The sequence below is a fragment of the Aspergillus steynii genome (assembly GCF_002849105.1).
Source record: "Aspergillus steynii IBT 23096 chromosome Unknown P170scaffold_3, whole genome shotgun sequence".
Classification (NCBI taxonomy): domain Eukaryota; kingdom Fungi; phylum Ascomycota; class Eurotiomycetes; order Eurotiales; family Aspergillaceae; genus Aspergillus; species Aspergillus steynii.
Window position 1 is genome coordinate 3,107,143 of NW_020194400.1, and position 18,264 is coordinate 3,125,406.

At 48.2% G+C, this 18,264-nt stretch overlaps 11 protein-coding genes and 1 non-coding gene across 12 annotated transcripts; 7 read left to right on the forward strand and 5 right to left on the reverse strand.

The window, feature by feature from the left end:
- Positions 1 to 147: 147 nt before the first annotated feature.
- arp1 (scytalone dehydratase arp1) lies at positions 148 to 1,258 on the forward strand. Its single transcript, XM_024849064.1, has one exon. The coding sequence runs from the start codon at positions 308 to 310 to the stop codon at positions 773 to 775; it is 468 nt and encodes a 155-aa protein (XP_024706211.1). The 5' UTR covers positions 148 to 307; the 3' UTR covers positions 776 to 1,258.
- Positions 1,259 to 1,465: 207 nt separating this feature from the next.
- On the reverse strand, positions 1,466 to 3,048 carry P170DRAFT_436002 (uncharacterized protein). The gene is made up of 7 exons (XM_024849065.1): positions 2,776 to 3,048; positions 2,692 to 2,710; positions 2,592 to 2,636; positions 2,517 to 2,530; positions 2,139 to 2,455; positions 1,964 to 2,081; positions 1,466 to 1,889 (listed from the first exon to the last, which is right to left on the reverse strand). Exons 2-7 carry the CDS (start codon positions 2,704 to 2,706, stop codon positions 1,517 to 1,519), a joined length of 882 nt encoding a protein of 293 aa, XP_024706212.1. The 5' UTR covers positions 2,707 to 2,710; positions 2,776 to 3,048; the 3' UTR covers positions 1,466 to 1,516.
- Positions 3,049 to 3,620: 572 nt separating this feature from the next.
- Positions 3,621 to 4,564, forward strand: P170DRAFT_508985 (uncharacterized protein). The gene is made up of 4 exons (XM_024854634.1): positions 3,621 to 3,955; positions 4,020 to 4,083; positions 4,141 to 4,320; positions 4,383 to 4,564. Coding segments are annotated over exons 1-4 (354 nt in total). The 5' UTR covers positions 3,621 to 3,953; the 3' UTR covers positions 4,491 to 4,564.
- A 155-nt stretch (positions 4,565 to 4,719) lies between these two features.
- P170DRAFT_463963 (uncharacterized protein) lies at positions 4,720 to 5,470 on the reverse strand (the record flags this gene model as incomplete). Its single annotated transcript, XM_024852208.1, has 3 exons — positions 4,720 to 4,839; positions 4,889 to 5,214; positions 5,275 to 5,470. 3 exons carry the CDS (start codon positions 5,468 to 5,470, stop codon positions 4,720 to 4,722), a joined length of 642 nt encoding a protein of 213 aa, XP_024706214.1.
- Positions 5,471 to 5,739: 269 nt separating this feature from the next.
- P170DRAFT_436003 (Zn(II)2Cys6 transcription factor domain-containing protein) lies at positions 5,740 to 6,934 on the forward strand. Its single transcript, XM_024849066.1, has one exon. The coding sequence runs from the start codon at positions 5,762 to 5,764 to the stop codon at positions 6,887 to 6,889; it is 1,128 nt and encodes a 375-aa protein (XP_024706215.1). The 5' UTR covers positions 5,740 to 5,761; the 3' UTR covers positions 6,890 to 6,934.
- Positions 6,935 to 7,904: 970 nt separating this feature from the next.
- Positions 7,905 to 8,293, reverse strand: P170DRAFT_155620 (uncharacterized protein). The gene has a single exon (XM_024842544.1). The coding sequence runs from the start codon at positions 8,247 to 8,249 to the stop codon at positions 7,965 to 7,967; it is 285 nt and encodes a 94-aa protein (XP_024706216.1). The 5' UTR covers positions 8,250 to 8,293; the 3' UTR covers positions 7,905 to 7,964.
- Positions 8,220 to 8,333, reverse strand: P170DRAFT_t81. Its single transcript has one exon. It is a non-coding gene; the product is annotated as a tRNA-Leu (tRNA).
- A 56-nt stretch (positions 8,334 to 8,389) lies between these two features.
- On the forward strand, positions 8,390 to 10,435 carry P170DRAFT_493067 (uncharacterized protein). Its single transcript, XM_024854039.1, has 5 exons — positions 8,390 to 9,001; positions 9,037 to 9,151; positions 9,212 to 9,700; positions 9,803 to 10,075; positions 10,121 to 10,435. Exons 1-5 carry the CDS (start codon positions 8,437 to 8,439, stop codon positions 10,389 to 10,391), a joined length of 1,713 nt encoding a protein of 570 aa, XP_024706217.1. The 5' UTR covers positions 8,390 to 8,436; the 3' UTR covers positions 10,392 to 10,435.
- A 107-nt stretch (positions 10,436 to 10,542) lies between these two features.
- On the forward strand, positions 10,543 to 13,238 carry P170DRAFT_406346 (uncharacterized protein). Its single transcript, XM_024846627.1, has 12 exons — positions 10,543 to 10,632; positions 10,704 to 10,750; positions 10,818 to 10,875; positions 10,929 to 11,053; positions 11,106 to 11,121; positions 11,188 to 11,406; positions 11,459 to 11,724; positions 11,778 to 11,792; positions 11,854 to 12,045; positions 12,112 to 12,575; positions 12,630 to 12,954; positions 13,015 to 13,238. Exons 1-12 carry the CDS (start codon positions 10,569 to 10,571, stop codon positions 13,222 to 13,224), a joined length of 2,001 nt encoding a protein of 666 aa, XP_024706218.1. The 5' UTR covers positions 10,543 to 10,568; the 3' UTR covers positions 13,225 to 13,238.
- Positions 13,239 to 13,762: 524 nt separating this feature from the next.
- On the forward strand, positions 13,763 to 14,611 carry P170DRAFT_425210 (uncharacterized protein; the record flags this gene model as incomplete). The annotated part of the gene is made up of 3 exons (XM_024847614.1): positions 13,763 to 14,040; positions 14,104 to 14,253; positions 14,299 to 14,611. 3 exons carry the CDS (start codon positions 13,763 to 13,765, stop codon positions 14,609 to 14,611), a joined length of 741 nt encoding a protein of 246 aa, XP_024706219.1.
- A 389-nt stretch (positions 14,612 to 15,000) lies between these two features.
- Positions 15,001 to 15,991, reverse strand: P170DRAFT_446108 (RTA1 domain-containing protein; the record flags this gene model as incomplete). Its single annotated transcript, XM_024850767.1, has 3 exons — positions 15,001 to 15,212; positions 15,273 to 15,685; positions 15,759 to 15,991. 3 exons carry the CDS (start codon positions 15,989 to 15,991, stop codon positions 15,001 to 15,003), a joined length of 858 nt encoding a protein of 285 aa, XP_024706220.1.
- A 1,111-nt stretch (positions 15,992 to 17,102) lies between these two features.
- On the forward strand, positions 17,103 to 18,256 carry P170DRAFT_474464 (cytochrome P450; the record flags this gene model as incomplete). Its single annotated transcript, XM_024853144.1, has 5 exons — positions 17,103 to 17,363; positions 17,414 to 17,553; positions 17,606 to 17,696; positions 17,775 to 18,009; positions 18,057 to 18,256. 5 exons carry the CDS (start codon positions 17,103 to 17,105, stop codon positions 18,254 to 18,256), a joined length of 927 nt encoding a protein of 308 aa, XP_024706221.1.
- Positions 18,257 to 18,264: the final 8 nt, after the last annotated feature.

Genomic DNA, 18,264 nt, shown 5'->3' on the forward strand with positions numbered 1-18,264 from the left:
TCTCCCCAACTCTGCCTTTACCTAAATGACCACCAATACTATGCGGGTTCGTCGACTGCAAATAAGCACTAAACTAGTGTCTATATCACAGCACATAAGTACATCTTCCCCTCTTCACTTCTGCTTATTTCTGACAGTTATATCATCGTGCCGAGCCGTTGCCTTATCACACTCTTCCCACTTGACAACTTCCAGCCGCGCTCAGCCTCCTTGCTACATTAAGGAAACGTCTTACTTGGCGATACCCACTCACTAAGTCCCCCTTCACTCGCCGTACGCAGTATCATCCCCGAGAAACCATCCGGCCATGTCCGACCCAAGTATCCCTCTCGCGTGTCAGAACCTCCTCCACGATTGGGCCACCTCCATAGATACAAAGTCCTGGGCCCGTATGCCGGCCATTTTCGCGCCCACGATCGACGTGGACTACTCGGCCCTCGGCCAACCAAAGGCCACCGCAGTTCAGCCCTCCGTGTATATTAGCCAATTCTCCGATCCCAACCAATTGGGAAACCCCGATATCCAGTCGCACCATTTAGTCGGCGCGTGCAAATGGACGCGGGAGTCGGAATCACGCGCAAGCGTCGACTTTCAGATCATGACGGTTCTTCGGAGAGCTCCTCGAGACGGGAATGCGGCAGTGCTGGCGACTGGCCACGGAGTTAACACGATGGAGTTTACGCAGGTGGATGGAGAGTGGAAGATCGCAGCACTTAAGGTCGAGGTTCTCTGGATCGATGGTGATTTCGCGGCGATTTTTGCGCCTGACGTTTGATTTATTCTGTTGGAACGGGAACTGCTGTTGTTGGCAAGGCCAAGGCAGACGCTGCGATGTGAAAATCCCATCCATATCTTCGCTAGCTACACATGCACTTGGTGGTCGGACCAGGACACTAAATCCTTCGCATCACCACCTAAATGCTCCCTTTCCTGGCACGTACCGGGTGGTCAGGTTCAGCTGGGTTTAGACCAGAATACCAATACATCCCAGCCTTGTGTATAGTGGGGGCTACAACTAGTTAAGCAGCCAAGATGACCCACTAAAAGAGGGGTTAAAGAGAAGAGAGATACCCCCATGAAAGCCAACTGACATCTGTTTGCTCTTTCGCGCTGACTAGCCGCCTGGATTATCTACCAATTATCCGCAAATCCGCGATTCGTTAATCCGGATCAGCCCCCAAAAACCTTTAATTGGCACCCGCACCCCAGCGGATTCCGGTCGGGTATTTCGCAACAGCCAAGAATACGGTGGCGGAGTTTTAAGAAGATCGTCGGTTAGTCGTACTCCGTAAGTCGTGCAGGTGGGGAGGTAAGACCGCTGCTTATTCTTCCTCCGATGATGAATCTGACGGTGTCATACCGACATGCAGAAGGTAGGCGCCTTGTGAATAAAATTGGATTTTTTTTTCTTTCTTTTTTTTCACGCCTGTATGGGAGGGGTGGGGGGATGTATGGAAAGTCTTCGCATTTTACCAGAGAAGCACTAAACCCTTTACCTGCTGCCTAGCTAGGTACTCTACCGCCTGTACTCCCACGGGTTCTCCGATCCATCAGCCTGCGAACCTCCTGCCTCATCCAAGACCTCAAATCTAGTCTGCTTCTTGATCTCCAGAGGCTCTGCGAGCAAGCCGCGCTCGTCCACCTCCTGCTTACTCCTCAGTAATGTCCGCCGCCCACTACCAGACATATTGTAGTCTTCACTAAGCGGCTGCGAACTGATACGCGACCGTATGAGCTGCCAAATCGGCCTCAGAGTCACGAGACAACCCACGATCACCCCGCCCTCCTGCTCCGTGAACGCCCAGGGGACCAGTTTGGCGTTGTCCCATGTGTAGTCCTCGGGGTTCCAGTCGATCGAGACGGTCTTCACGATAGAAGCCCCAGTGATACTGTGGGTGAGAAATAGTCAGACGATCCGACCGGAGAAGGAAGGATGGGGGAGGAATTTGGGGGCATGACATACAAGAAACCAAGCGCGAGGATCGCGTAGAGGATGTATTTCCGCCGTGCAGGCATCTGGAGATTATGGATTATAATTATAGGGATGGCAGCGGTCATGAAGTCAGTGACGGCGCCGACGGCTATAATTGACTGTTAGAAAATAGGCGCCCGGTCAGGATGGGAAGCAACGGGCGTACCGGAGGCGGCCTTGAGAAGGATATTAACGGCGTTGGTGTCTATGCATTTAGCGTTGACAGAGTTGTCCCAGTAACCGTGTAGAGGGATGCACTGGACGAGATCGACAATGATCACGGCGACTGTGAAGGGAATGAGGATGATAAGATTGAGGATGACGAGTCGTTGAACGGTCCGATTTGCTTGTTCCACCATGCGGAGTAAGAATATGGACAGCGATATTTTCAGCGTCATTGTGCAGAGGAGGTTGGTAATCGAAGAGATCAGAGTTAGCTTGGCGAGCTTGGGAAGATTTGCTAGGTCGACATCATCCAGGTGCCTGATGGGATAGTCTTAGCAATTATGAGGATTCCTATGATCTTGAACCGATCTAAGCATACCTGCCGATTCCGTACTGTATCTCGCCATCAGCGCCCGGTCAATTAAGAGTATGAGGTTATTGCAGACGAACAAACCTGGATAAGAAGATGCTCTAACGCCGCAGTTGCGACTCCGAGTGCCTGTTATCTGTTTATTAGATACAAAAATGTCTTCCGCCGTACGGGTCCTACCTACAAAGGACAGAACCATAGTCCTAGAAAGTCAGTCTTTTAATTCTAGGGCTCAGAGGATTGATTTATCAGAGGATCAGTAACTCACGAGTCATCCCATCCATACGCCCCCGGTCGCAGGCGTAACCTTACATAAAGACGGGCTGCCAGCAGGATAGCAGCCACTGCAGTGAGTGTCCAGATAACAATGAGAAGGGTGGTCTGTCTCGATGTATATTCCATCGCGAATGTCAAGTTTCCAGGACAGAAGGAGCATAATCCAAGGGAAGGCAGTAGACCTCAATGACCTAATAGGAGAGAATGGGCTTAAGTATCACATTTGGCTTGCATCAAAATGAGAAATGATTTGCTTGGGGCCAAATACAGATGGTGTACTTCTGCAGGAAAATGCTCCGTTTAATTTCAATTATCTGAAATAATTTCTTTTTCCTCTTCGTCTGAGCAAGTCTGCACCATGACACATGGCCTGTGCATTCACTTGCAGCTGACCCAACATAATTGTCACCAACGATGTAAGATGTTGCTAGAGGAGGGTGGCCTAACTACCAAATGAGAAAGGATTGGCGCTGAAGGGAGCTTGGACAATTCGTCTAATCATAATCCCAGCTCGGAGCGGTTGGCCTTGCTACTAGTGCTGACAACAAGGGTGAAATATGCCCTCCCCTCATGTCACTGCGTATACCTTTTTCTTCCTGGTTTACTCGAGAGTGGGGTTCGCCAAAAACGTTTCGTTCCTCTTCGAGGCTTAGTGCCTTTTTCTCGTGGGCTCTGGTTGAGTTAGTGAAAGGGCATAATATGGCTGGCAAAGCTCATCGAGTGGGAGTGATGGATATTACGGTGGCTGAATCTTAAGGCAGGCAAGGGAACATGTATATGTATGAGGCGCTCTTCTCATGTGAAAGATAGCCTTTAAGTCAACTTCTAGAATCAACCAGACAATCAGTTTCATTTATCTCAACAGTTCTATTCCTGGTGAAGACTTGAAACTTCAATGACTTGTTTTATGGCTTCAGCAAGTCCTGAACCGCTTGTTGAAAAGGACGTTTGTGACATCTTTCCCATATGAAGTAGAAGTTCCGCATCCACGCCCTACAAGGGCGCTCCTGCCCAAATATTGAGATTCGCGAGGTACGTACGCCCCGACAGTTATTATTACTCAGAAAGTCGCGCCTTCCTCGAGTACGGACAGTCAAACAAAAGGTGAGTATCTCCCAGCAAGCTGGGGTATCTTTTTCTTTGTTCCCAGCAAACATCAAAAATCCCACCATGTCAGTATATAGCCCGTTTCCCCGATTCCTCGCAAAGAGCTTGTCAGCTAACAAAGTCGTATAGGCCAGATAAGTCAACTCAGACCTCGCCTCCCCCCTCCCCAAAGGCCCGCACCGCTGGACAAACCGTATGTGCAAGCCAACGACCCCCATAGCAAGGCGGGGCATACTCACTGCTTGGTTAGGGCGTGGAGACCGCCAGTTCTTCTAAGTCTCCACAGGAGACTTCTTCTTCCCGCCCACCCCCCGACCCTGAGGAGGCCGTCCCCCCTCCTCCACGGCCGCTGCCGACCCCCCGCCAGCCAGCCATCGTCCCCCCTCCCCCGCCTCCGAGGGGGCTAGGCCTGCTAAGCAGGCAAGAAGAGGTACGTTGGAATCGAATCCCCACGGTGTTTGAGGTGTCGAACCAGGCTGACGAGCTTTCCAGTGCGTGCTCGGTGCCCCCATCCGGGGTGCGGGGGTTGGGCACATGAGGGGGCATGCAAGCCCTTCTGCCGTTGGTGCAGAAGGCGCCATTTGCCCCCCATGTGCCTGACCTCCCGCTGGAGCAGACGTGATGGCAGCACCGTCACTATTAATATCAACCGGACGTTCCGTTGACATTTTTTTTCCTGTCTTTATTTTTAGAATTTTTTATCTTTTATTTTTAAACAATCTGAATAGATGAACCTTGATTGAATATATGATTCTGACCGTAGAGATCTTCTAAGAAAAGAAATGACTGCGTGATTACTTATGTTGCCTGGCATTTTCGGGGATTTCTTTTACATGGAGCTTAGCTCCATCGGGTCAATGCCGACAGTCAGTCGATTGACTGCTCCCAGAGACCGGAGTGCATCGATTGCCTCGACATATTTCCAATCTTGTGTTGTTTGAGCTTGTGCCTTTTCAACATCAGTATCTGCACAATTCTATATCAAAGCATTAACTTACCTCCGAACTCTCCCATCCTATGATCCCGACAACAACAATGTTCTCGAGATTTGTGCTTGTTCCGTAATTGACAGTGTTCCTTTTGTCACTAATGAGGCGAGATATCACCTCCCATGTGTGCACTGCTGTCTCGACATTGGCGGCATCCGAGACACTCAATCGAATGATTTCAACAACAGCCGCCGACGCTGCCTCTCTAGGGCTGACATTGGTCTCGAAGAGCTGCAGCGTCGGTGGTCCAGTCACCAGGTGTTTGATGGATGCCGCAAATTCCGCGAACTGTTCCGATTTCACAAAGCGATGGAAATCATCCGCTTGAGTCCATTCTATACCAAATACGTTAGCATTCCTTCTCCGTCATCACGCTCAGGGGTTCATGGACTTACCGAATAGAAGAAACTCCCTGTGTGCACCTCGCACATCCACTCCATCTTCAGTCAGCAGGAAGCCACGAAAGGCGTTCAACAAGCCGGGATTCGGGTGTGTCAATCTCTTGCTGATCACGGGCCAATCGCGCTCAATTTCGTTGAGTGATTCCGGATCGGTCTTGATCGAGGGGAAGATGAGCTCGGTGGTGGCCATTTTGGTAGTTGTGGAATGAATAAACTGCTGAGAATAATTACGAATATGCCGGGGTCATCTCCCTGTTATATAGCATTTCCCAGCCATGGGTCGAGACGATATAGAAACCTGTCTGCGGACAACACACATGACTAATCCATATGCGGAGTATTCTAGATATGTGATTGGCCAAGCCGTGCGGACTTTGGGTGGGGCGGCGGGGTTTCCAGCGGACTTTGGCCTCAGGCTGTCAACACTTTAGCGTCATTCCTTCCTTCTTCCAACCTCATCGATGATTCACAACTCCGCAAGATGTCTCGAATCTCGCCATATTCCCGCTCCCGGCAGAAATCCTGTGTCACATGCGCCGAAGGCAAGCGACGATGCAATCGCCAAACTCCGCAGTGCTCGCGGTGTCTTGCGCGCGGGCTGGAATGCGTCTACCTCAATAGCCCCCCCACTCGATCGCGCCAACAACCAGTCCTGGATTCCACGTGCTTTCAATCATTTGAGTCACCATCTGAGTCCCTGGAGGATGTACTCTCCGCTTTTCCGCTCGATGACCCCACCTTACTATTCAATGATGCGGAATTGCTCGCCTCGTGGCTTACACCCAGCCCGTCTATCTCGGCCGTCCCAACATTGCTCCCGGCTGGCTATTACCCCGAAGTTACGGTGATAGACAGGTGGTCAACAAGACAGCTCTTACAAAGTATCAAAAGCTATCCTCGGATGTTCGCCCGCGGTCGCAAAACCCCATTCATCCACCACCGCCTGTACGACGTATCTCTCCCCAAACCAATGCAAGATGCATTCATGGTCTCGGCATGCTATTACAGTCGCACGCCAGAAACAGAAGACACCGTACTGTCTATCCTAGAATCCAAAACAACAGACCTCCTCCGTCAGAACCAAAACCAGAGCACCGCGGAAGGCCTCCTCGCAGCAGTCCAAGCCCTCATCATATTCCACACCATCCAGCTTTTCGACGGCGACGTGCGCCAACGAGCCATGGCAGAGCAGAACATGGACACGTTGCGAGCGTGGACGATGAAACTGCAGCTTCTGGCCGGAGAGCTCGGACCTGCGCCAACATGGCAGGAATGGATCTTCGCGGAGAGCGTTCGACGGACGGTTATTGTTTCTGTGTTGATGGAGGGGCTGTATTCGATGCTAAAGGTCGGAAATTGTACGATTGTGAGGCAGTTGAGTGTTTTGCCCTTCACGGCAGGTGGCGCGTTCTGGAATATGAATACGGATGCGTCGTGGCGGTCGGAGGCCCATCGCTTGGGCTCGGAGACGGTGCTGTATGGGGATTTTGCAAGGGTTTTTGAGACGGGAGGGTACTCGGGGAAGCTGGATGCGTTTGAGAAACTATTGCTGACGCCGTGTATTGGCGAGCGGGAGAAGGAAATCCTGAAGCAAGAGGATGGAAACTAGCCAAACAAACTAGAGATTAGGACTCAAAGGTCCCTTGCATAGGGCAATGAAATCAGTTATATATTATTCTTCAAGAGGGAACCGCCGTGCTGCAGCTTCTGGAAACTCCCTCCGGGTCATACTTGGCCGCAGTATCTTGCATTCTCTTGATGTTATCGGCCCCATAGCTACCCAGAACCTTTTCAGAAGCTTTGTTTATAATACCTGTCAACCCCATTCTCCTAGACCAAGAACATATAAATTTAGCCCGCTGCGATCGTGCTTGGATCCCAAGAATTAAGCAGCTGAGATGGCCTGGAAGTCCGGTGTCTGGTTCAACATCAGGCTATGACCCTACAACAGCCCACGCCATGGCCAGCCAGCCTTGCTCGGCATACTACGTAGGATGCGGTTGTAGTCCGACTCAGTTAGCTAGCAGGCAATGTAACCGATCACAGATAGTATGCAAGTCGTGGTCGCACTAGTATTGATCCACTATATAAATAATGGCCATAGGCACCAAGCCAGATCTCGTTTATACTTACAAGGATGGCTTGGTGTCTTCGGTCCAGGCTTAAGGAGACAAGTAATTTCTGGTTCTGCGACTCGATTGACGAAGACATGAGATATTATTTTCTCATTTGTTGCTTCTGGCTAAAATTGTTTGTAAAGGCCTGCAACAGCGTTCAGATCTGAGCTCCTACATATTCAATATTGTTAGGGCTCCACGTTTCCATAGTCCTATAACGCACTATATCAACATTGGTTCTAGGGTCAACCTTTTTTGGTGCAGTGGAAAATTCGATTATGCATATCCGGAGCAACACACTTTCGAACCGGTCGCGTTCGAACCCGCGCCGAGGCGGGATAAACACCCGGTAGTGAGAGTAAGAACTCATACCATACCATCACGGAATCGTCCGGACATGCGGACCACCGACTGTCACTTCACGTGCAGTCACATATCACAGAACAGTCCCCTCGTGGACAACAGACTCGTACATGTAGAGTCACGACACGCTTAGCTAGTGTATTCTAGAACTATCCCTCCTCAATGGGGGGTTGACCCTTTTTGCTGCGGTGGAAAAGAAATGTTTTATTTTTTTTTTGGTCGACGAAGGCAGATATTTTGTGGTGGAGGTAAGTGGAAATGCAGGGAATAAAAAGATACCACATAATCGGTATTCCATAAGCCAATGGTGGCATTGAGCAACGCGTACATGCCTAGTATTCGATGGATACTACGGCGTTTTATATGGCTGAAATGGGTCTTTTGTTTGGTCAGACTGGGGAACAGTACTTGTGCCCTGCAAAACGAGACACAAAAATAAAAAGAAAGTGCAAAAAGATATGACAAGAGTGGGATTCGAACCCACGCCATCGTGAGATGAGTAGGAAACTCAACAGGAGTTGTGAATTAAGGTGGACCTTAACCTACCGCCTTGGACCGCTCGGCCATCTTGCCAATTGATGCCTGATTGCTCTTTTAACTGCCCCGTGTTCATAACATAACCTGACATAGTCGCGGATCCAACGTCTTGTCTCCCCAAGCACTCAACATACCCATCATGAGCGATATTTTATCTAAGGATATTATGCAAACAGAAGCTAATGCCTACAATTCTGACAATAGTGATGAATCCGAAAGCGACGTCGCCATAACCTGGTATCCCGGTGATGGGATCTGTCCACCAACGGCACGGTTCAACGACTGCTGTCAGTCAAAATATATCGAGTGGAAGGAAGCTTTTGGCCATCAAGATCAATGTCCTTTAATTTCCCAAACAAGGGCTTTTTTTGGTCTTCTCAAAAATGTCCCTTTGTTCCTTCACGAGCCCCCCAAACACCTCAAAATTCTTGGCAGACCGAAGTCCTTTCTGACCCTGAGGTCTTCCTTGTGCATTCGCACGACAGACCACCCGAGCTGCACTCAACCTGAGAAATCAATAGATTTTCTCCAGTGCCTTGGATCGCCAAAACCTGTCACTTACAAGACGGCCGAGACTCGTTTCCACGAGATTTCCTTTGCTGGCCATACTCTCCGCTCTGGGTACTTCACAAGCATTGTTTTAGCCTGGTCCTATATTATCTCCTGTCGCTGGGTGGAGATACTGCAACAGGCCGGCGAGGATAGTCGGATTTGCATGAACAGAGTACTACGCCATTAGAAGATTCTTTCTGGCCGATTGTCACCGAAGGTCGTTGGAAGGCCCTTGTAAAAAGACCAGATGGCACTTTTCATTCACCATGGATGTTGAGAAAGGAGGGAACCAAAGGGAAGCAGTATGCCTGTTGAAAACATTCATGTCTATTGCTTTGGCATTTGCTAACTCAAACTTCTAGAACAAACTGGACACTTGTCTCGCCAAACTCATCCCTTGCTTTTGATATCCTTCTAAGCTCCTGTGTCTTAGAGGGTCTTGAAGCCGAATGTATCGTCGGCCTTGCTTCTGTCTTAATCCTGATATCACGGCACATGCCGCCGCCAACATTTGCGCCTCCAGTATCGATTCCAACCTCTCCTATTCTCCCCTCAAGCATGCCTAGCATATTCACTGAGCTTTTCCAGTCGATCGATAAATGCATTTTTCTAAGCTCTACACAAGACGCACTAGACTCGCTGCTTTGCAGTGCATTTTTTGACCCCTCTATTCCCTGCAACTTGTTAGGGGCCGCATCTCTAGGAATAACAAAAGCACTTTCAGCCCCTAATGCGGACTCGATTGATTACCAGCAGCTGCTCAATGCAGTTACATCTAAAAGCCCACATCTGAGCATCCTATGGGCCGCTGCGATATGTAACGACCAGGCAAATTCGCTCCTGAATATGGCGTTGAACAGTCTACCGCCTATATGTCTAGTTGCGGCATTTCTGACCGACACATTCCAATCCTTTATCCAGGTTACATATTCCTTGGAGTTGGAGGAGTTCAGGGTTTCTCGTGCAAATGAATTCCAAACTTCCTATTTTATTCGACCAAATATATCAGTGCCATGGTCGCCAGCGCCTCCGTTTGGCGTGACTCCGGTCCAAAACTGCAGTCTTGAAGTGAGAGCGCATCTTGCACATCAGCACAGGCCGATTTCATGGAATATATATTGGATCCTGGATTCTGGGGAAAGGATACTGGCAGGTGAAAATCACCCAGCTGCTGCTATTCAGGTTCATAATATGTGTGGCCCAGGTCCCTTAGACCAAGTTAATGAGTAAGTCTAATAGAGAAATACATGTTCCATCTGCTAACTTTGAAGACTACATTTTGCGAATCGAGATGCCGCCGATGAACAGTCCGAAGTTGCTACATCGCGCTTGTTCAATTGGCATAGAGACTATGATGATGGGATCTGGCTTGACGACGGCAGTGGGGACATTGGACTCATTCGTAGACTGCAGGCACATGCGTGGATTAGCGATCCATTTGGGGATAGTATTGGGGATGAGCCGGTTGAAGAGCCAACGCACCGTGAGCTCTGTACTGAGAGTGTATTGCGATGGATTAGCGATGTTGAGAAATCCCAGTAGCCAAGAAATCATTCCGCTCGATGCCAAGACACCGAAGACCGAGAATTCCAGAAGTTGGCGGTGAGGGCTTCGGCCAAAAGTGCCGAGAAGTCTGGAAACGGCTTGTTGCCTACTTGCCACCCCCAGGACGGAGCGAAATCCCCGAGACCAACTTCAAGTACAGCACTGCTCTGAAACATGCAGACACCCCGCTTGAGCAAATCATGCGATCAATGTCGCGCTCGGAAGGTTCGGTGCCTAGGTAAGCCACTATAATTTACACTCCGTCATGGTCGCTTAGATAGGAGCTGACAGTGTTATTCATCTTTCAAGTCCCACCAGAATCTTCAGGCGAGCGTTCAGCTTGTACTCATTGTATCGTGAGTTCGCCGACGAAGATAATACAAAAACAGTATCAGACGCTCAAAACCACGGGCATTACCACAGAAAAGAAATGAAGTTTGCCAGTTCAGCAATTCGAAACGCTCTTCTCGATGGAGAACCGGTAGTCTACTGGTTTCCCCGACTGTATTGTCCCATAGTTAATTATCAGTATAGAATCCAAGCCCTCCCAAAATGCCCCAGCCGAGGGTCATGCGCACTCTAGCGGCCTGTTCATAGACCGGCTTCTCCAAGATCCTGCAGAAGAGGCTTTCCTATTCGATGAATTTTCGGTTCTGCGAGTATGTTTCCTTCCATCATTACTATCTTTGTGTAATCTAACATTAGTGAAAGGCCCATGATAAACAAGGTATTTGATCTACGTGATGGCTACTAACACGATCTGGGTCTTTGACAATTCAACTACGTGTTCTAGTTTCAAGCTCGGGGATTGCGTTTTTCTCCGAAGAACGAATTCAATCCCTCACAAGAGTGATAGGGAATTCGAGACTACGTGATCTGATACATCAGATGGACCTCACGATCAGAACGCGTCTCCTCGCGAGATCCGATCACGAAGTGACCCAAAGTCCACTAAACAGGGCACCCAATCCAGATACCATACCACTAAAGCAGGCTGAGGCTTATATAAAAAGTTGTTATATCTTCGATTACTATATTCATTACCCATACTGATAATTGTATAGGTTATTTTGATAATGTTCATCCTATATTCCCGTTCGTTGACCAGCACAGCTTTGAAGAGAAAGTGAAAGACCTCCACACTTCCGTATCATTCAATACACACCCCGTCTTCAGTACTCTCTACCATGCAGTGTTAGCATTGGGCTGCCAGTATCACGGCGGTGGCTCGTTCGATCCGGGCAAGGGAACAGCATGGAAGTTCTTTCAAACGTCACTTGGCCACATCCCTCGGTTGGTGCTAGCTCGAGAGTCTTTAATAGCAGTCCAGGTATGGCGGTACTTTTGCTTTCTGTTGAAACCTTTTTGCTAACTAACATGCAGGCAATCACTGCAATGGTACGCTTTAGCTCTCTGAGCACTGAAGCTCGCACAAGGTCACAGCTGATCAATTTTGAAGGCGGTATTTGCCATGAATGCTTGCTGTCTGCAGGTAGATCACACACTCTTGGCCGAAGCAAGTCGAATGGTACTTGCCCTTAGGTACCACAAGTCTTCGGTCGTCGATGCAAACCCAACTGAATGCCACAGGGTCTTCTGGGTAGTCTATCATCTTGAAAAACAATATAGATTTCAAGGGCGAAGGGCTTCAGTAAGTCTTGGGTTTAACATGATATTGACGTTTAAATTGGGCATAGTTATGGGATTGACAAGACAGGCTATTGCAGATTACGACGTCGGCTGTCAGGTACCGAATGTTCCGGAGTCCATTTTCGGAGAGTTCAATTGGTTCTTGGCCTCTATTCGCATCAGTCGGATCTTTTCCATTGCCTATGCTTGTCTCTTCTCGGTAGATGCTTCCACCCACTCACCAGGACAGTTAGTATCGGCCTTAAACCATGTGCGCAAATTGTTAGAGGATTGGCGGCAATCTATACCCCTGGAATACCGACCTGGAGAATCCGTTCGACCAGCTTTCCAGTCGCGCCCTGCTTTAAAGGAGATCGCTCTACGAACGAATTTCTATTATTATCATTTAGTCATCACATCGGAAAGACTAAAGCTTCGTCTTGCCTCGGACCAGCAAAAGGCACGCGAAAGCGAGGAAGTTCTTTTGAAAGCAGCAGGTGCGATAATAGAACTGAGTTCTCTCATTGATGTTGAGCCGTATACGCCGACCTTGTACGAATCCCTGTGATCTATAAACTAATATATGGACTAATTTCCGACTACTAGTCTCCTGGCCACAATGCCTTTGGCCGCTCTGTTCATTGTGTTTGACTTTGTTGTCCATCATCCAAATCACCCGGAGACACGACAGCACCTCATGCTGCTGGACATTGTCTCTGGGCATTTCAGTCTTCTCGAGCAGCGTTCACGAGGAACATTGCCAGGGGGTTACTTGTCGTATTTCTCGTTTATCGCCAAAGGTTATGTCGAGAATGTCGAAAGACAAGCAACTGATGATTGTAATCAGGAAGCACAGAACGCCCGGGGCACCCATGACTTGCCTGTCGAGAGGCTAGAAACTTGTGCAGCTAACTCTGTGGATACCGATCACGTAAGTGTATCTCCAGAGGCTGGTCATGCAAATCATCTCTTGTGCTGATAATTCCCCAAGAGACAGACAGATTCGAGCGGAGACGAGAGAAGAAGAGCAACCAGGAGCGAATCCAGTATCCAAAGCCAGTCTCACACCTTTGACAATTACTTTTCTGATGAGGGCTCATGGCCCACTAGCATGCAGACTGCCACAGAAGCTGATTTAGGAGCGCTTTTCGCGTCTGTCATAGATTGGGAGAATGTATACCAAGGGGCGCAAGAGATCTGATAGCAATCGAATACCCTGTTGATTAGAATAAAGTGATCACTTTCACATAGCATCATTCTGAAGCGACTCAGAGACACCATGCCTATTATCTACTAATAGAAACACCTCAGAACTGAAGAAATAATACCAAAGCCGACAGCCGAGAGGAGTCTTGGCTCCTCAATCATATTCGGAGCCGAGCCTGGAACCCTCTGGCCTTGGCGGTATTGAGGGGTGATTTATTGATTCCCGAAACAATCAGGTTATTGGAGAAAGTCAAAGAATAATTAAAGTGCCATCAAGTTAGAAGATGCTTCCCAAGTTATAGATTCAATGTTATGTAGGTTGGAGATCATAGGCCATATTCTCCGAGCTTGATTTTGCAATCTCGGCAACTAAGGGGAGGGTTCTCCGAGAGCACACTGGATGATCGCCGGGCTCGGTCCCGAACTACAAAAACTAAGGGGTAGAGATAAGTCCAATGGTACCTAATGAATTCTGCTTTCTTGATTCCCTTTGAGATCTCAAACAGTCTATGCAGCAGCATCATACATTCGAAATGGGTGTTTCCTCACAACAAGCCTTATCGATTGTGGTTATAATTTATTTCTTCCCCGCGATATTCGTCACAGCATCGATCTGTCGCTGCCATGGATTCGGAAAACAACTAGGATGGCTATACATGGCCCTGCTTTGCATTGCCCGCGTGGTTGGATCTTCCTTGCAAATCGCCAGCGAAATCAGTCACGACTCCAACCTCAGAAGTGCTGTTAGTGTGGTTTCTTCTGTTGGAATCACGGCTCTGCTCCTCGCATTGCTGGAGATTATCGACCGTTAGTGAGTCCCAACCAATCGGATCCTGAAGTCATTTCACTACTGTTTGTGCTGATTGTCTCGCAGTGAAGCAATGCTTCCATTCAAGCACATCGACAGGAGAGCATGGTCATTCATCCACTTGACACAATATGCAGCTTTCATTCTCTACGCCGTGGGGCTGGGTATGGGAAGAGTGGACCTCACTCGAGCTGCTTCAATCCTGGTGGCTGTTGTGTTTGTCGTACTGGTAATAATCTGTGCTGTCTTGTTCCGTCATAGTCGTAAACTTGCGGGCGACAAGAGACTCCTACGATTTGCAGTTGCCAGTATCCCATTCCTAACAGTACGCGTGGCCTATGGGCTTTCAACGTCATTTATAGCCAGTGACACTGTGTTCATGAAAGGATTGACTCATGTTCTCGCCACTGCGTTCTTGCAGTACTTGATGGAGTTCATTGTAACGACAATATTTCTCTATGCGGGTGTCTTTTTCTTGCATCTCAGAAAGGTTGCAACCAGTGATCCAGGAATTGGATTGGTCGATTGTAATGACCTGGAAGGGAATTATTCTCAAATGCCACCTAGTCGTTAGGTCTCCCAGATTAAGTTGCCTATAATCTGTCCATAAGCGTTGAGCAGGATGTAATTTGCAAGCTTATGTTCATAAGAGCTTTTTGTTTTATCCATAAGACAGGAAATACTCGAGGAATAAAGTACTAATAGAAACGGAGCCTTCTTTTCTTTCGAGGCCCCCAGATTTTCAGAAATAACTTAAATGGTTACAAGGGCCAATCCGAGACTATCCCCCTTGATCTCATTCGCCTTGAATTCATGATAACTAGTCTACATGCCTCGAAGTTGTTCTAATGTAGTATCACAGCCCCTTGAAATCCAAAATGAATCTGTGCAAGCTGTACATGTTATTTTGATCCTTAGCTATCTGCCCTGATCGGTTTCAAAGAACCGGGACTCATGTGGAGATTATTTCCCTGATTTCACAGTATTCCACCGTCTTGCCATGACCACTCCAGGGTGCATTACTGTCAGCCAGAGACACGCAACCGACACCATAGCTCCATCAAGGACCATTAAAGCAGGTTCATTGTTAGCCAGTCGACTATGAAAACCACCATTGAGCTCGAACACCCGGAAGAAAGATCGAATAAAAATAGTGACAGTGGCGGTAGAGATGCCTGCGAGTATCAATATTTATCAAGACCCATGGTTTGGGATGCCCGGATTTCATTACTTACCAATTAGAAACAACTTCCACTTCTTGCCAGCTCTTATAGCGACAAATTCTGGGTTGGGCGTCTTGCGCGGTTCAGTCGGCCGAAATCTCACAAATCGCGCATTGGACCTGACTGCAAAATCAACCCCAAAAGCCATGAAAAGACCCAACGCGGCTACTTGGAATGCGAGGCCTGCTATCATGACCTTGACGCCCATGTCACGAACTGCATTGTCAGTTGCAGAAGATGTGATGGCGCCGCCGGCTGCTTGCAGAATCAATGAGATCACATCACAGGTCACGAATACGATTGTGTAAGATCGGGGTCTGAGGCGGGATACGTCTTCACCCTCATGGATGATGATGATTCGTCCTAGACAGAGGTAGATCGCAGCTCCGAAGAAGGCCGGTCCGATTGTAAGACAAACGAGGTAGCTTTGTGGATGGCGTGTCTGTTAGCTTGAGCCTCAACTTTTAGTGATAATCATGGCAAAAAAGTACGACTAACAGTAGAAAATCTGTAAATTGGCAGGGGTCATTGTGCAGTTTGATCCGTCCGATGTATCCTAGTATCTCGAGTATAAGACCGCATACCATGGTTGAAGAAAAGGCCCACGCGCGATAGTATATTAAGATCATTTGCATGAGTAGAAGAATTGAAAAAAGGGCTAAGAAAAACGCATTTCCACCGATAGATGGTAGATATTCAATGTATGCAAGCTCGGGAGTGCATGAATGCATGGTGGTCGAATAGCTCGTAGACATGGTCAATCGATGAATGCGTGCGATGTGGGATGATTTCGACGAAAGCATCCTTGTGATTCATCATTTACTCTGCTGTCAAAATATATCGTTGAGTTTATAAGTTATTTTAAAGCTATCGCACGTAACCATCTAGACCGGATACTCGGCGGGCATAGTATCATGTCAAATAAGTGGGTCACGAAAGACTTACTGCCAAGATACCGAAAACCGAGAATGTGTCAATTGGGCCTTCGGAGTGCGGAAAGCTGCTTCGCGTTATTTTATCATGGGCTACATTCAAATACTCGGTCACATTGTCCGAAATTCGGGCTCAAGAAAGAGCGTCAACCTGAATATTGGTTGTCTTCAACCGGATGACTCTGCTATTCTCAGTGTCTAGAGCGGCAAGCCTGTCGCAATGAATCCTATCAACCCCCTGTTATGTAGCCATGGTGATGTGACCCCTATTTTAGCTTCTGTTTATCATTTCATTTACAGCGATAAATGTGCTGGACAACGTTCTGTACCGTCATCAAACGGACCGTAATCGCAAAGACTACAAAATATTCAGTCCATTCTACAGACCATGCCAGCACTTGAGCTAACAGGTCCGCATGACTAGGGCAGCCTTGAGTATTCGAAAGCAGACGCAATCGCTAGGCGACGAGACTTTCGAGTTATTTGGCCAAATTCAGGTCAAAATCCTGTTTTGCCTTCGGCTATTCCATCTTAAACTCTAGTGTTCAGTTCAAACTCAGTGTGATGTTGGTCGTCGTTCTAACAAAATGAACTGTGATATTGATTGATCATGATCGACGTGAGCTGCATATGCAGTTAGTATAGTTTACTCTTCTATGTTGAACAACATTTCTACAGTAATACTGTATTGTTCCTCACTATGTAGAACAGTTCAAAATTATTGCGCCAGGGACCCGGAATCCCATCGACTTCGGAGACGGGCATGGGACCGGGGGCTAGGTGTTAAAGGTGTGTTGACCATGATCTTCAGATGCTGCAGCAATTGATACGGGTAGCTGTTGCAAACTACGAATCGCGAGTGACCCTGAAAGCCGACTTGGCGATAAATCACCTTAAATCTCGACTTAACATGCCGATCAACGTATCGAAATGGGCTATGTTTTACTCGTTCGATGTGTTGGGCCTTGTGGGGTTCAGCGACGATTTCAATCAGCTTGGATTTGCCACGGAGCATTATGCTATCAAAGGAATTCATGATCAGGTTTTCATGCTGGGACTGCTCAACCAGATTCCGTGGCTTTCATATCCATTGAATGCACTTCAACCTTTGAGCGGAGGATTCGGTCTGTTTAAGATGTACTGCAGCCGTATGGTCAAGGAAGCTTCATTGGTTCGTCGAGGCTTTTCTCGCTCGTATTACTATCGTTAACTCCGTTCTAGAAGTTTGAAAATTCGGAAAACAAGACACCGGACGATGTCATATCGTGGCTTTTGAAAGCTCGGGCCGAGAATGATCGATCAGCGCCCCCTACGGAGAAGGCCCTTGGTGAGGACGCGAATGTCCTCATGTTGGCCGGAAGGTATGGTCACAATGTACAGTACATATGCCTCCAAGTCTAACATGTCTCCTAGTGATACTACGGGCAACACGCTTGCATGCGTGTTCCACTACCTGGCATCTAATCCCTCCGTTTACAAAAAGCTCCAAGAAGAGCTAGATCGGGTTTCCTCTCGCTCAAATCATAATTACACCTATGCCGAGATCCGAAAAATCCCTTATATTGACGCTATCCTCAAGTAGACTATGCGATTAAAGCCAGCAGTACCAGGGGGCCAACCTCGCGTCACCCCACACGAAGGACTGCAAATCGGCGACGTCTGGATCCCAGGAGACGTTAATGTGCTGGTTCCCCAGTATGCTGTGCAAAGGGACGAGCGGTTCTTCCCTCGAGCGAAAGTGTTCTTGCCAGATCGATGGCTAGACAAAAATAACAACCTGATCGCAGACCCACAGGCCTTCTTTCCGTTTCAAATTGGTACGTGCTGCCTGGAAACTGTAGTCTTCTTGTGCTCACAGCCAAAGGTCCTCGCGGATGCGTTGGCAAGGAACTTGCCATGATGACCATGCGTATATTTCTGAGTCGCGTCGCACTGAACTTCGATATTAGATTTGCACATGGGGAAGATGGCGTTGAATTTGATACGTGTGCGAGGGATTATCTGGCTCTTGATGTTGGGCCATTGAATTTGGTGTTAACAGATCGCGCGAGTGGGTCCTGCTAGACTAATAC

Excerpts from the sequence above, each read along its gene's own strand:
- arp1 (XM_024849064.1), top strand. The coding sequence starts at position 308 with ATGTCCGACCCAAGTATCCCTCTCGCGTGTCAGAACCTCCTCCACGAT.
- P170DRAFT_436002 (XM_024849065.1), bottom strand. Across the intron at positions 2,082-2,138 it reads CCTTCTCAAGGCCGCCTCCG|CCGTCGGCGCCGTCACTGAC; the intron begins GTACGCCCGTTG and ends AGTCAATTATAG. Across the intron at positions 1,890-1,963 it reads ATCCTCGCGCTTGGTTTCTT|TATCACTGGGGCTTCTATCG; the intron begins GTATGTCATGCC and ends TCTCACCCACAG.
- P170DRAFT_508985 (XM_024854634.1), top strand. Across the intron at positions 4,084-4,140 it reads CCCGCACCGCTGGACAAACC|GGCGTGGAGACCGCCAGTTC; the intron begins GTATGTGCAAGC and ends CTGCTTGGTTAG. Across the intron at positions 4,321-4,382 it reads TGCTAAGCAGGCAAGAAGAG|TGCGTGCTCGGTGCCCCCAT; the intron begins GTACGTTGGAAT and ends CGAGCTTTCCAG.
- P170DRAFT_436003 (XM_024849066.1), top strand. The coding sequence starts at position 5,762 with ATGTCTCGAATCTCGCCATATTCCCGCTCCCGGCAGAAATCCTGTGTC.
- P170DRAFT_155620 (XM_024842544.1), bottom strand. The coding sequence starts at position 8,249 with ATGGCGTGGGTTCGAATCCCACTCTTGTCATATCTTTTTGCACTTTCT.
- P170DRAFT_493067 (XM_024854039.1), top strand. The coding sequence starts at position 8,437 with ATGAGCGATATTTTATCTAAGGATATTATGCAAACAGAAGCTAATGCC. Across the intron at positions 9,002-9,036 it reads GCAACAGGCCGGCGAGGATA|AAGATTCTTTCTGGCCGATT; the intron begins GTCGGATTTGCA and ends CTACGCCATTAG. Across the intron at positions 9,152-9,211 it reads GAGGGAACCAAAGGGAAGCA|AACAAACTGGACACTTGTCT; the intron begins GTATGCCTGTTG and ends TCAAACTTCTAG.
- P170DRAFT_406346 (XM_024846627.1), top strand. The coding sequence starts at position 10,569 with ATGCAGACACCCCGCTTGAGCAAATCATGCGATCAATGTCGCGCTCGG. Across the intron at positions 10,633-10,703 it reads TCGGAAGGTTCGGTGCCTAG|TCCCACCAGAATCTTCAGGC; the intron begins GTAAGCCACTAT and ends TCATCTTTCAAG. Across the intron at positions 12,046-12,111 it reads TTCAAGGGCGAAGGGCTTCA|GCTATTGCAGATTACGACGT; the intron begins GTAAGTCTTGGG and ends TTGACAAGACAG.